The sequence below is a fragment of the Acinonyx jubatus genome, chromosome C1, assembly GCF_027475565.1.
Source record: "Acinonyx jubatus isolate Ajub_Pintada_27869175 chromosome C1, VMU_Ajub_asm_v1.0, whole genome shotgun sequence".
In the NCBI taxonomy this organism is placed as follows: Eukaryota; Metazoa; Chordata; class Mammalia; order Carnivora; family Felidae; genus Acinonyx; species Acinonyx jubatus.
The window spans coordinates 9,099,103-9,113,909 of NC_069381.1; the positions used below are offsets into that span (position 1 = coordinate 9,099,103).

Below are 14,807 nucleotides of genomic sequence, written 5' to 3' on the forward strand. Positions count from 1 at the left end.
GTTCATCACGCTTGCTAATGAACAACTTCCTGAACACCTTGAGGTGTTGGCTTTTGAATGTCTGGTTGTCCCCAGTGCAGACTCTACCCCACCCACCCCCATAAAATGTCGAGTAGTCGTAAAAAACAGCCCCTTAGCTTCCACTATGGGTTCTCTGTGACTCTCTGACAAGTGGGGCTGTCAGGAGTAACGTTGGAGCTGCACAGACTAGAGGAGTGGAGGCCGAATGGGACACACTTGCAGGATCCTTTCTTACCCAGGAGTGTGGCTGGCTCATGCTCATTCTCTCCCCGCAGCTCTCTTTTGCCTTCATCCCCTTCCCCTTGAATCTGTATCTCCATATGTGTCACTCACTGGTACATAGAATGCCCTTGCCAGAGCGGTGGTCTTTGTCTGTAGTTAGATCTGCTTGACCAGACCAGCTGTGACAAAGCAAATCTTTGAGCTCCCCTTCCGCAAATCCTTCTGTAAGAAGCTGGGATGGAAGAGCAGACCTTTTCTGTGCAAGCAGGGGCTCTCGAAATCACTGGTCCCGACCCTCACCTTAGCTTGGCGTCCATCTTTCTTCCCAGCCGTAAATGGCGCCCACTAGTACTGTGACCTAATGTGGGGTCACATGATCCATGTAATGGACGTCTCCAGAACTTCATCCTTCTCTGGGGCCCATTTCAGATGTGATAGTGATGACTTTGGGGAAAGGAGGAAGTAGGCTACATGGCATAAGGCAAAAAAATGGGTGATGGAAGGGGGTAGGGTGTTGATGAAGGAAGGGGATTGGAGCCTGACTCTCTTTCTTGTTCAGGGATGTGCATGTAATTTTTCAGAAACTTTATCATTTCTATGCTTCTCTTAGCTTCCTTCATTTGTCGCCACCATTGCTTAGGAAAGGAAAGATGTCTACTTGGCATCTGTATGCGATTTTCACTGGCATTCAGGAAGGAATTTTCCATGGAGGGAATAACAAAAATCATGATTGGATTCCCTCCGTAGATGACCCAGTGTCAAATATAGGTAGATTCTTAGTAGACTTTTGTTGGAAGTGATCATGGTCTTTCCAGTTTCATCTGTCCAATGGGGATAATAACAGGGCCTACCTCATAGGGTTGTCCTATGGATTAAACTAACAAATGATTTCAAAGATGGCCAGCCCTTAGAACGATGCCTGATACATTAGTAAACAGTATTGGTTCATGTTTACAATTCCAGAAGTTACACTACGGTCTTCAGCAGTTGGAAGCCTTCCTTTATTCTGCCTACTCATTTAAAGCTTTACTTATTTAGAGGCGCCTGGGTGGCTCAGTCGGTTAAGCATCTGACTCTTGATTTTGGCTCAGGTCACAGTCTCACGGTTGTGACCTCGAGCCCCGCGTTGTCCGGCTGCACGCTGAGTGTGGAGCCTGCTTAAGATTCTCTCCTTCTGTCTCCCTTTGCCCCTTCCCTGCTGTGTGTGTATGCGTGCTCTCTCTCTCTCTCAAAAAATAAAATAAAAAATAAATAAAACTTCATTTATATGAAGAAACCAGGTGGAGACCATTTTCTTTAAAAAAACAAAACAAAACCTCATCAAGATATGTCAAACCCTTGAAATGTATCTGACTTTGTCAGTAAGAAGCCCAGTTTACAATAGTGCCTAGCATCTCTGATTATTCTTTACGGGGTCATCCATCCCCTTCCTTCCCAGGCTTTTGGCATTAAAGAGAATATATCTATTTATTTGAAATACCAAGTACAAGATTGAAATCCTTGTGACTAGAAATGAGATAAGCTCGAGCTTCTTTTCTATTGTGAAATGTTCCATTCCATTTCTAGTTTCTGTATTTTGAGATTTCGATCTACGTATAATTGACTTCTTTATGCTTTCCTTTGTTCCAGAACGGGTATAAGGTGATTCCTGTATTACAGGATGAGATATGCAGGATTCAGTCAGGGAGGAAGGGGGAGCAGTGCTGTCCTTAGAAGAAAGAAAAGGATTTGCGGTAATAACCGTTGGCATTTACACATCGCTTCGTGTTGTTCCGCCCCCCCCCCCCCCAAGTCCTTTTAAAACCAAGGTCTCTTGGGATTCCTCCAGCGACTCTGTGGGTAGTGTTCTTCCTGTTTTATAGGTGAAGATACCGATCCCTGAAGACTGTGCTTTGCTCATGTTGACCTCACTGATTGCTAGTGACAGAGTTGGGACCAGGATGCCTGCCTTGCTTTTCAAAGCCTGTGTGCTTCCCTAGAGTTGAAATCATTTACTGGCCAAGTCAGCCATTATGGTGTGACCCTTGGAGGGATTTTTTTTTTTTTTCCCCATAACATAATCTATGTCCTGGTTCTGTACTGAGAAACTGGCCATTTAGGCATATTCATATTTTTTCAATTTATGCCTTGTTAGGATGGCAAATGGGAGGTCTCTCATGGGGTGGGAAGACTTATTCTCCTTGACTGGCACCAGCTCTACTGAAACTCACCTTCTGGCTTCTCCTGTGGGCCTCGAGGGATTTTCAGCAGTAGACGAGTAGAGGCCTGGCACCCTCCACGTGATTTCCCCTTCTGGGGAAAAGCTTATGACGGGCTGAAGGTAGGACCCCATGCCATCCCGCAGCTGGGTTTAAAGATTCATCCTGCCCACATGATTCTTTACACCCGATATAGGAAAAAACAGGGAAAATTGAATGTGAGGAAGCCGTGGCACGTGTCTGCTGTTGAACATCAGTCTTCCTGATTCCCCTGTGTATTCTGCTTACTGCTGTGGTTTTAAAGCCTTATAGCCAACTCTGCCAATCCTTTTTGAAGAAAAGGCACAATCCTTTCAGGAGAGTGCCTCAAACCACTCTGAGCTTCTAGATTAATCTGAGACAACATCCGAGTTCAAAACCGGGTCAGAGTTGCAGAATAGCAAGGGAGACTTGCCAATTCAGCAGGCGTGTGTCTTGGGCTAGTTAAGAACTGGGACAATCCTGAGGTCTGACTTTGTTGCTTATGTTGAGACCTTGTGTGCCCGAGATAATTCTGGGTGGTTTTGGATAACTTTGTTTCTTAACTGCGAAGGAGTGTCTGCTGCCTGATAAGTGTTTATCCATGAAATAGCAACATGGTGTATGTAGGTCCCGGGTCAGAGGGTTTGTACATCACCAGAGACAAAAAAAAAAAAAAAAAAAAAAAAAAAAAAAAAAAAAGCAAGGTCATTGGCTTGGGCCTGTTACTGCTGTATAATGTGAGTCCTAGCTTTAAAAAAGTGTCTTTGTTATTCTTATGCAGGGTCTCTGTGCTGGATTCTTCCTCCTTCCTCTCCTTGCCTTAAGGGCTATACGTAATCATAACCCAGCAGAACTGCAAACAGACAAACCTGTCCCACTTCTAGTGGAGAGGAGAGAGATCCAGGGTCCAAAATTGCCTCTTTCTTGCCAGACCTCAACTTGTTCCATGTCCTTCTTTTTTCCTCTGTTTCTTTATTAATGCCCTTCCCCAGTCCCGGCCTGACCCTCCACCGTCTGGCCGTTTGGTTGGCCTCGTGTCAGCGATTGATCCCCGTTGCTGGCTGGATCCCGTTCCCCGTTAACTCTTGCCTCTTTGCCACAAGGGTCGCAAGAGGGGTTTTCGATGTCAAGGCAACGCCCACACGGAGAATGGGTTCTAAGTGTGGATATGGTAACGGTGAGAGAGTGAAGTGGGGACGCCTCCGTGTGGAGGACTTGAGGGGTTGGCAGCACGTTTTCTACTGGTGTCCCAGCAGAGCCGGAAAGGACTCTCGAGCTTAAGCCTCCGCGCCACTTGTAAAAATCGGGGGCACCTGGGGGGGGCTCAGTCAGTGGAGCGTCTGACCCTTGGTTTCAAATCAGGTCATGATCTCACGGTTGCAGGAGTTTGAGCCCCGCGTCGGGCTCCGCGCTGACGGCGAGAAGCCTGCTTGGCATTCTCTCTCTCCCCCTCTCTCTGCCTTTCCCCTCACCCATACTGTCTCTGTCTGTCTCTCTCAAAAATGAATAAAAAAAAAAATTAAGAAAAAGAAACTCGTAAAACTCGGGGGCCCGCTGCCCTGTGCCAGACGCGGTGCCAGGCATTCTGCGCTAGAGCTCCCCTGAGAGTCTCGTGTTTTGTAGCTAGGTAAACTGAGGCTCGAGAGTTGAGCCACGGCCGCCAGGACACACGTGCACATCGGCTGTGCTCTCAGGCACCGGGCCTACAGCTGCGTTTGCGAGTTGACGTGCCCCCGCTTAGCGGAGCTGACGGTGCCGCCTGGAATCACAGCCACTGGTGGCCGAGCCGTGCAGTCGAGCACCTTTCTGGGTGGGAGGACGCGAGACCCCCTCAGACGGCCACGCCCCGGCCCTGCTCTCCCTTTGCCACTATTTGTGGCCACCATTTGCCCTGGTGACGGGAAAGGTACTGTCACCAGCAATTACTCGGTGGAACAAGGACGTTAAAGAGGAAATTTCCATTAGGTAAATAACTGTGAAAGAAGAACACCAGAGAAGCGGGGGGGGGGGGGGGGGGGGGGGGGGCGGGAATTCAAGCCCAGGCTCCTGTTACACTGGCCAAATATCTCTGGCATCCCATGCTTGCTGAATATCATAAAAGGGTCAGGAAAACTGATCGGAGCAAACAGAGGGACACAGCGTGAATTTTTCTCTTGCATTATTCCAGCATCTACTTGAATTTCAGTTTTGTAAAACCAACTGTCCCGAGCCTGGCCCCAAACCCCGGGCTAATTTGTAGCGGCTCCATTTCTATGGACAATGGGATTCTTTCTGGACGGTGGGGTATTGACACTGGGTACGTCAGCCACGCAGTAGAACTGGCATCTTGAAGCGCCTCTGAGATTTTTTTACCCCCCGGTTGAAGATAGGGCTTTCCAGAAATTAAGGACTTCCAACTGTGGCCAGAATTCACAAGCGTGGTGTATGCTAAAGCTTCCTTCGGTGAAAGAAAGGACAAAAATCCGTGTTGTTTTCACAAGTGTAAGAGCAGGTTTTCTGAAGGACGTTGTGTTCCTTGGAAACTTTCTAGTCTTCTGTGGACTTGAAATCGCTACAAAATGGGCTATATTGACCTACGTCTCCCCCAAAGCTCCTTCTGGTGTCCAGGTAGCGTTTTTACCAAGGAGAGTTACAAATTGTCTACATATTTCCCTCTGAGTGCTAGTCCTTCCCCAGCGTGCGAGCCTGGCCCATGCTGTCTGTCCCGGGCTTTTCTGCCCCTGGGCACATAGCTTCCGCTTCTCCGGGGATGCACCTGCCAAGTCCTGCGTATACACACCATCTCACTTAACCCTCAACAGCCCCACGGGATCTGATTATTTCCATTTTGCAGGTGAAGAAATGGAAGTTCAGATAACGCAGTACTGTTTTCATTGGATGCCTTGTATGTATCAGGTTCTGTGCTCAGTGCTTCACGCATATTGTCTAATCCTTCCGGCATTCCCCGTGGGTGGATATTCTCATTCCCATTTTGAAGATGAGGACACAGGCTCCCAGAGGTGAAGTTACTTGTCCATGATCTCACGGCTATTCAGTGCCACAGAATCCAAAGTCAGGTGTGAAGTTTTTTCCGAGGTCCTCGGAGGCAGGAGGCAGAAGCCATCTCTGATTGAGGACTCTCAAGTGCTAGCCTAGCGCACAGCATGTGTTCTGTACATGTTTGATTGCTTGGTGGGTCAGTGCATCGCTGCTTTGTGCTTGCTCATATCCTTACGGTTTTCAGCCTTTCCCCTGCTGCCTCTGAGATTAGTTTTCCCCTTATCTGAATCTCTGCTTCCGAGCTTCACTCCCCATTTTGACATCCATGAGCATGCCCAAGAGCATCTGCTCTGAAGAGATTTCAAAGTGAGTTTGAGTCTCGTTGCATTTGGCTTTTCTTTTTAAAATACACAGGCAGAACTGGGGGTGGGGCGGTAATGGATGTCCTGCCCAGTCACCGCCACACGGCACACCGTGGCTGTCATGGGCACCCTGGCTGTGTTTTGACGATTGTGTTCTAACTCAAGGACACGGGTGAAATAACACTTCCCAGCCTCAGAGAAGACCAGTGCCGGAGGGCACCGTACAGAGTGCTTACTGGAATCCCCGCCCTCTCCAGCCCGTGTTCCTACCCTGTCTTTGAGGGAGAAATAAGATACGGGGTATGATTTATTTTCCCACTGAGGTGGGGAATGAGAGAGGTGGAATTGAGTATGACTCAGTGCTCCCACAGTGAGAGAAGGCCACAAGCTTTTGGTGCCCTGGATTCATACTCAGAAGCCTGGTGGACTGGCCCAAGGCCCAGCCTCTTTGACCACGGCACCCGTCAACTCACTGGTTTCAGATTAGTTCTTATAAAGAGTCTCTCCCCGTAAAATCTGATTAACCTCTAATCAGTACGGGTTTGGCTGGATCATGGATGTCAACATCTTCCCATTTCCTGAGTTGTCAGTCACCGTTACAGGGATGAAGTCTTTGGTAATAGTTTCCTGCTAATAACATCTTTGTGTCCCTTATGTGGACCCACAAGTGACAAAAGACAAGTCCAGTTGGCTTGCGTGAATAATTTGTTTACCCACAGAGAAGTGGGAATTCAGACAGAAGTCCTAGGGTAAGTAAGTTGAGTAGGTGTGGGCACCTTTCCACAGCTACGAAGCACACAGAAGAATCCAGCATTTAGAGGAAAGAGTGATCGCTCAGGTCATCTTACCCCATCCCTGCTGTGGTCGATGTGGTATTTTTATACTGAGAACACCCGGGTCCAATCAGTGCTGGGGGAGTGAAGGGGCAGTAGCAGAATCACTTGGCAGTTAAGCTTTTGGCACGAGCTCACTCCCAAACCTCGAGTATTGAACTCGTGTTGTGGGTGGGGGCGGGGGTGGTGGTGGGCAGTTTGCCTAGAGGATTCTATCCTATTTTCTTCGGGGGGGGGGGGCAGAAAGTATTATAGGATTTTTCAATTCTTCCTAGTCAGCTGCCAGAAATCCGTAGTCAGGACCTTATCTGTTCCAAGGACAGACCTCTTTTCAAGGAAAACGAGAGTCTGAGGAAGTGGGAGAGACCCGGACAAAACCCCGGAAGGAGCGTGGGTGCCGCTGGGCACTCTTCAGGCAGAACACGCGCCTCTGGAAACATCGCGCTTCTGAGAAGGGCTCTTTCACTGGCCGCTGCCTCACCTCTTCTGTGGCATCAGGGAAAAGTGTTTTTGTCCAGACCCTGAGTGGAGAACACCAGCACACCGGCAGCCTACATGGTTCCAGAATGTAGCAGGGACTCCCTTTTTTTTTTTACCCTTAAAACAAGGGTCACATTTTCCTCTTCTCCCTCGATTTGCAAGTGTTTCGGTTTGTGTTGCAGACCCTCATTGCTGTCTGTCTCACGTATGGGGTTGTTACCTTCCCAGCGAGACTGTCATCCTTGAGAATAGGTCCAAGGCTGTATTTGTGTCCCCAGCAGTACATAAATCTGGGCCAGGCCCACAGTAAGTGCTTAATAAAGATGTCCTAACTTGGATCGTAGATCACACACTGTCAGAGCTGGAAAGGATTTTGGAAACCACCAAATCCAGCACTCTAATTTTAAAGATGGTACCACTCCAGAAACTCATTTTGGAGGCTGGTGTTTATCTGCTGGAAAGGGGTGGGGGGGGGGTTGTTTTTGTTTATGTTAAAGCCTAGTGCAAATGACCATAATTCTAAACCTTTGAAAGGCTTTCTTCATGGTGCAGGATGTTCCCGCTGGGACTAGTAGCTGACTAATAATAACAGTAAGAATGCTGACTGGATGCCATACCCTGAGCCCCTGTCACTAATTCTTCCAGCCACATAGAGGCGTTGGTACCATCGTCACTCTGCAGATGCCACCGGGGAGGCTCGGCAGGAGGGCACCTTGCTCAGGCTCCTGTAGCTACGGGAGTGGTTGAGGCAGGACTCGAATCCGGTCTGGTCAGATGCCCAAACTCATGGCTCACGGTGGCTCTCAGACGGGATCCCTGACTAAAGCCCCATTTATTGATTCACAGTGCTGGCTTTGCAACATCCCGTGGTGTCTCCATCCTAAAGGCAGCTGGAAAATTAATTTTCATTAACTTTAGCTCTCCAGTTAGACACGGGGAGACAGGGGAGGCAAGGCCTGAAGCAAATAATGATAGGGGCTGCATCTCCAGAAAGGTCAGTAATCACTGCCCTGGATTGTAAAAGCGTTTAGGCTGAGTGAAAGGAATGTGTGTTCCCCTCTCTTGCTCCAGAAACCATTGCTTTACCTCGAGTTGCTGGTTCTTCCCCTAGCCTCTCTTCTGGGCCCAGAACTCCCCCTTTCCTGTCCCTTGTGTCACAAAGCCTCGGGCCTGGTGGCTTCCAGGACATACCTGTGTAAAAAATGTCCCTCGCCAGACCAGTATGAAACAGGCCCCGAAGGCCGGGCTGCCCGGTGTACTCGGCCTTCAAGGCAGGCTGTTCGCCTTGAATCTTTGCGCTGAGCTCTATGTCTAAATAGCATTCCTGTGAGTTTTCTGAAAGGTTAGTCCTGGGTCACTGGCACTTAACCCACTTGTTTTGGTAGATCCTTCCCGAGAAGGTTAATTATATATTTGATATCCTTTCCTCTTTATGCCTGAATGATGAGGATAAGTACCCTGTGGTTTATTAACTATCACTTTAAACCTTTTCAGATTGTCTTGTGACAAAACAGAGTTTTACGTCCTTTTTATCCAGCTTTGACGGATGAGACAGCTTCTCTGGTAAAAGAATGCCAGGATAAATAAGATCTTTCCCTGATTTGTGGGGGAGGATTTTGCACTGGAAGTCATGAGTTCAAGTCCGCCATTTCGTACGAAAGGTGACCTGACCTGTTAGCCTTTCCATATACTTCATTTTCCCTTGTGGACAAATGGGGCTGGGCACCTCGGCACTCAGTACTTGACGAAGAAGTGAAAGAGAAGACATCGCTTTAGGGCAGTTGATGTCTCTAAAAGGTTTGGCACCAAACCCTAAAGCAACAAGGTGCCGTGTTTCCTATTTTGAATCCCACTGATTTCTCTGCGCAGAGAGCCTCTGTCCTTAACATTATAGAATCCCAATACTTCCCTCTCCCCCACGGGGTCATTTTGGTATACGTTTAATTTTTTTCAGTAAATTTGCAGTAGGACCGTGGAAGGTGGATGCCATTAGGGGCGGTTAGTAGACGTTCTGCGAACCTCGTGTCCACCCGTGTCCGCATCCTCCAATCTTGTGCGTCCAGTGCCTTGAGAACCAGTCTCCTGGGACACACAGTATATGTGACTCAGCAGTTAATCTCTCTCTCCACTGGTATTTACTGAATCCCAGCTGGGAGCAAGGGAAGGTATTTATGTAAAATCATTAAAATAGCAAAAACAGCGCTCAGGCTTTAAAACCCTTTTCCTTCCGTGTTTGATCCGTTCCAGTTTGCGGGGACGCTGTCAGACGGCTTAGGGAAGACGATGGACAATCGGCATCAGTCAGAGCGGGAGTACATCAGATACCACGCGGCCACGAGCGGGGAGCACCTCGTAGCCGGCATCCACGGCCTGGCTCACGGTACGTCACGGCTGCCGGGACAACGGCTCTCCTGCCACAGTTCCTCGGGGCCCTTTTCACCCATCTGATGGCAAGCGGACATCCAGGCCGGGGAGCTTGGTGTACCTGAGAGCCTTCCAGGCTGTCCTATTGTACCCTCCTCGCAACTGAAACGTTACAGCCTGTGGCAAGCCTTCATTTATTTTCAACACGTTGCACACATGGCGATCCCTTCCTGTTCTTTGGCTTCTGTTCCCAAAATGTGATACGGTAGCATCATTTGAACCCCTTTCTAGAATGCGGAATTGCCGCTTCGATACCCGCCTTCTGCTTACTGAGCATTCCTTCCGTGGCAAGTGAAGTGTGAAACCGGCCGCCGGGTTTGTGGCCCAGATGTTTTTGAGTCTTGTGTAAATGCACACTCACCTGGATTGTAAATGCAGGCGTCCAAGAGGTGTAGGTGATGGCATGGATGTATTAAGCCTCTGAATTTGTATGAATTCTGCCCTTTACTGCTCTACCTCCGAGTCATTTGCCCTTTGTTGTGTTTTTTCTCCACAACTTCTGAGTGTGACATCCAAGGCCCTTGGAAATGTAAACCCAGCCAACTTGGCCAACCACTGTCCCCCAGCCGTGCTGTATTTCAGCCACCCGAAGCCCAGTGTTGTTCCCCAGACGTGCCTTGCTCACTCAGTTCATTCTGCTCCCTTCCCCTGCCTCACTTCCTTGTCAGGCAGAGTCCAACTCAACCTAGAAGTCTCCACTCAAGTGACGTTTGCTCCACTGTCCCCAGTCAGAATTAATGACGATCAGGGCACACGTGGCAGTCTAGGTCATGTCTCTAGCCAGCTGTGTGTGTGTCTTGCTTTCGTGATAGATGGGGAAGGTCAGGAGAGCAGAAAGACCATCGTGTATTCACCTTTATACTTCAGACCCTCACACGATACCTGGCATATAGTTCATGCTTATAGTTAGGTTAGGATGGTTAGGAAACTGCGCTGTTGGTACCAGATTCTTAGAAATAATCTGAAGCTATCAGAAGTCATATCAAGACTGATCAAGTTCAGATTATCTGCATTTGGAAGAAGGAGGAATGTGGAGAAGAAAAAGAAAAAATAATTCTTTTCAGGTTTGGGACACAATGTTTAGGACAGGGTTTTTGTTTATCGGTTTTCCTCACTTGTGAGGTTTGGCTCAAAATGCCTTTACTTTTCTTAAGCCTGCCCAACTGGAGAGGGAGCTGCCCAAGAGGAGACATTCAAGCCAGGAGTAAAATTTAGCTGAAATTAATGTGTTCACGGACTCAAAAGTTGGTTGCTGGGCAGCCGTGTGGGGTGAAAGGTTTGCTCATTCTTCCTAGTAAATATAATGATAGTGCATGGGAGTCGGAGGAACTGTGTTCTTAATGAATGTAAAATGCTTTACTGTGCATAATTGCCTTTACCTGTCTAGCATCCTTGGGATGTGGAGAGAAAATATAGCTGCCCTCACTTTTCAGATGGACACGACAGTGTGCTGAAAAAAATGGATGATGGGTTCAAGGTTGGTTGTAAAATCCCCTCCAACCAAGGACCATTCATACAGTATGTGCAGCATCTCCAGGAACAGGTAGCCTCATCCAAGGAGTTTCCGTGAAGCTCTGGATTGTATGCGAGTGACATCCTTTTTCCTTCAGGATGAAACCATTGTTTTTTGTTTTCGTTTTTGTTTTTTAATTAATTTATTTATTTGGAGAGAGCAGGGAAAGGGCAGAAAGAGAGGGAGAGAGAGAGAATCCCAAGCAGGCTCTGCGCTGTCAGTGCAGAACCCGATGTGGGGCTTGATCCCTTGAACCGCAAGATCAAGACCTGAGTCGAAATCAAGAGTCAGACACTTAACCGACCGAGCCACCCAAGTGCCCCCAAGATGAAAAAAATTCTTAAATGATAACAAGAACCAGAATCCATTCAGTCTCCTTGTTTTAAAAACTGGGAGTCTTGCTCAGTTTTCTCTGCAGACCCTGCTTGTGCCAGGTTCAGTAATGTCTGTGTCTCTGTGAATGTGGTTCCAAAGGTTGGGAGAGGACCGTAGCCTCACTGGAGCAAGCAGACCCAGAATCCAAAAGAAACGCTATGGATTGTTAGTGCTGTTAGTGCGTTCTCACCCAGGGGATTTCCTTTACCGATTTGTCTCACTAGAGCTGAAGAGTCTAGAGAGCTTCCTCATGCCCCCACCGTCAAAGGGTAAACATCCTGTGAGTGTCCCTGGCACACATCCTGGAAGTGCTCCCTGGACAGGGCCCCCCTTCTTCCCTGTAGCCCCTGTGTCGTCTCCAGCCTCTGCCAACCTCTGGCCACTTTTGAGGCTCTTTAAGGTCATTGCTGTCAACTTTCAAAATGTTTGGAATGTCTCTTTGACCTAGGTTGGTCTTTGGAACAGACTCCATTGAGAGTCCTGGCTGGTTTTGGCAGCTTTGGGTTGGGCGGGGGGGAAGGGGGGGTGCCTTTCATCAAGGCCTCATGATTTACTCATTACCTAAACCCAATTTCAGCAAAGCATGCAGTTGTTTTTACCCGTTTCAAACTTCTGGTGGTGTTGGCCAGTCACATAGTGTTCTTGGAAAACTGAGGAGCTGTATTTAGTTCTCTCTGCCTTATATTTCATGGGGTCCCAACTTTCCCCAAAGTCTGTTGGTTTAGTCCTACTGTCCGTGTCGTCTCCTGATGGCCCGTATGCTTCCCAAACTCTGAAACTGGAAAGTAGCCACTGTTAACCTCTTAGGTTTTCTGTGATTTTTTAAACTGGAACACACTTTACTTGAGACTGATATGTGATATATACTCTCAGACTCTCAACTTGGTGGGCAAGCCTACTGGGTTTCCCAGCTAGAGTTGGCCTGCCTGTAGCCTATTAAGAAGTCGACCGAATGTCCCTAAGTTACCTTGCCGGGTGCATGGAATTGATGAGGTTCGGCTTTAAATGCTTTTGCTTTGTCCTTGGCCAGGTTACAACAGCCCTTGTTTCTTTTGCTCTAGGTATCATTGGTGGATTGACCAGTGTGATAACCTCAACAGTGGAAGGAGTGAAAACAGAAGGGGGTGTCAGCGGTTTCATATCTGGCCTTGGGAAAGGACTCGTGGGCACTGTAACTAAGCCAGTGGCAGGCGCCCTGGATTTTGCATCAGAAACAGCCCAGGCGGTGAGAGACACAGCCACTCTCAGTGGCCCCAGGTCAGTGGTCACAGAGGAAGTCGCTTTTGCAATTTCCATCCCAGATATGCTGCCTCTCCTGATCCATGCTGATGTGTTTAATCATATACTTTCCACCTTAATGATGTGATTTTTTTTAAAACTTGAATCCATGTATCTAAAATTTCTGACCTGCCTAATATAAATATGTGAAAATAGGGTGCAAACATCGGGCATGAATCGCTTCTTGGCCTCTTGGCTAAGATCAAGTGCAAAAATCGGGCATGAATTTTTTGAGAACTACATCTGTATCTATCCACCTGTATCTGCGTCTGTCATTTATGTGTATATAAAAATATTGGTTTTTTCGTTAGAGGGGTCAGAAATAGAATTGCACCGTTACAGATCTCCCGTTCACCAAACGAACTAGATCCCCATATGCCCACTAAGAGAACTGTGGGGCTGCAGGCTGCATCTGGCTCCTGGGCTCCTGGCATGGTTTTAGGGTCCCTGTCTTGCAGTTCCCCATGTGGGTCTGCCCTTTCTCCGTTCTCCCTCCACTCGGACATGCCAGCCAGCCCCCAGCCTCATAAAGGAATTCTGCAGGCAGGTTGGCAGCTTCGCTGTGGGATGCAATCTTGCCTCGATGCCAGCCACGATGGGAAACCGGGGGCAGCCCGTATGGCTCCACATCCCACAGAATCCAACTGCTTTAGCACAGCTCCTCGTGTCAGTCGCCTATTTGAGCCTTCCTTTTTCAGAGTGACTAATTGGGGATCTTATCAACAAAGGGTATAATGAATGTTACAGTTCCCAGCCAAGCTGGACGCCACTTAAGCCCAGAAGGATTTTGCTGCTCCCCGGTTAATAGATATTCCCCAAGTGAATTAGCGTGCCCTTTTAGAATGCCTAGGGCCTGGGCCTTATCCACACCCTGCCACTCCCTCGAATAGGATTTGAAGTGAAATCGTCCCCAATTAAAGTGAATCCATTTGTCTGTCACCAGAAAACCTTCCTGATGACACATTACTGCAGGGGAAATGCTTAAGATTGTGGACTGGGACCATGTAATATGTTCTGCCAGAATGTCTTCCATCTGGAAGCAGCTGCTTTTTACAAAAGGATCTGTAGCGTTTACTTTAGTTAAGTTACATTCTATTCTCAGATACAGAGCTAGAGCAATCCTGGAGTATATTTTGAAGCATTTATGAAGGTGGGGGGAGGGGCAGTAGGAAGGCTTCAAAAGTATTTCCAGTTTTTCTGCGTCTGCTGGAAACCCCAGAAGTCTACCCCCAGTATTTCATCAGGACAGTAAGACCTGATGACCACATGAGTAAAAGCAGGCAGCCCCTACGAATTCCAAAGGAACCATCCTTATTCATAAAATCCCCAAGTGGTCAAGGGATTGAGTGTTTGTTTCACAAGGGGTCTGAGGTACGTGTGTTTAATTTTTTAAATTTCGTTTTGTGCTGGGAACTTCAATGGTGTTGACCAGAAAGAAATGACTCGAATTTTCTACAGTGCGGAAGTCTTGGTAGACCACAGCAGGGTCTACTTCGTGTCACCGATGTATCCCGTCAGTCATTCATTTCTAGTCAGTAAATACCAATGGAACATTTTCTAAGAACTCAGCGTTGGGAACATGGCAGAGCGCAAGGCTGGCCCTGCCTTCAAAGGGCTTACAGTCCAGTGGGGAAGCAAACTTAAAACAAGAATCATACAGTCATCCTAGTAATCATAATTTGTGAAAATTCTGACAAATGACACAGGAGATGTCCAGGGTGCTGTGAGACTGTGTCACTGGAGAAGGTGCAGGGGAGAAGGAGGTCGGCTAACCTGTGGTCCATGGGGTCAGGAAAGGCTCTTCTAGGGTAGTGCTGTTTAGAAGTCCAATGCGCTGTGCGTTGTGCCCCGGGACCCCCTGGGAAGTGCTGGTCGGGATGAAGCCTGAAGTGGACGTGAGGGTTGGCCAGGTCAAGGGAAGAGAGAATCACATTCCAGGTAAAAGGGGTACAGGAGGGGTGCCTGGGTGGCTCAGTCGGTTAAGCGTCCGACTTCAGCTCAGGTCACGATCTCACAGACCGTGAGTTCGAGCCCCGCGTCGGGCTCTGGGCTGATGGCTCAGAGCCTGGAGCCTGCTTCCGATTCTGTGTCTCCCTCTCTC

The 14,807-nt window shown here is 48.2% G+C and overlaps 1 protein-coding gene across 10 annotated transcripts in view; it reads left to right on the top strand.

Moving 5' to 3' along the window:
* Positions 1-14,807, top strand: part of VPS13D (vacuolar protein sorting 13 homolog D) — a 256,101-nt gene that overhangs the window by 194,134 nt on the left and 47,160 nt on the right. For all 10 annotated transcript variants that reach the window (XM_027060372.2, XM_027060377.2, XM_027060374.2 and 7 more), the window contains 2 exons: positions 9,364-9,496; positions 12,490-12,685. In XM_027060372.2, the coding sequence (XP_026916173.2) occupies positions 9,364-9,496; positions 12,490-12,685 (329 nt within the window). The remainder of the gene's footprint in view (positions 1-9,363; positions 9,497-12,489; positions 12,686-14,807) is intronic.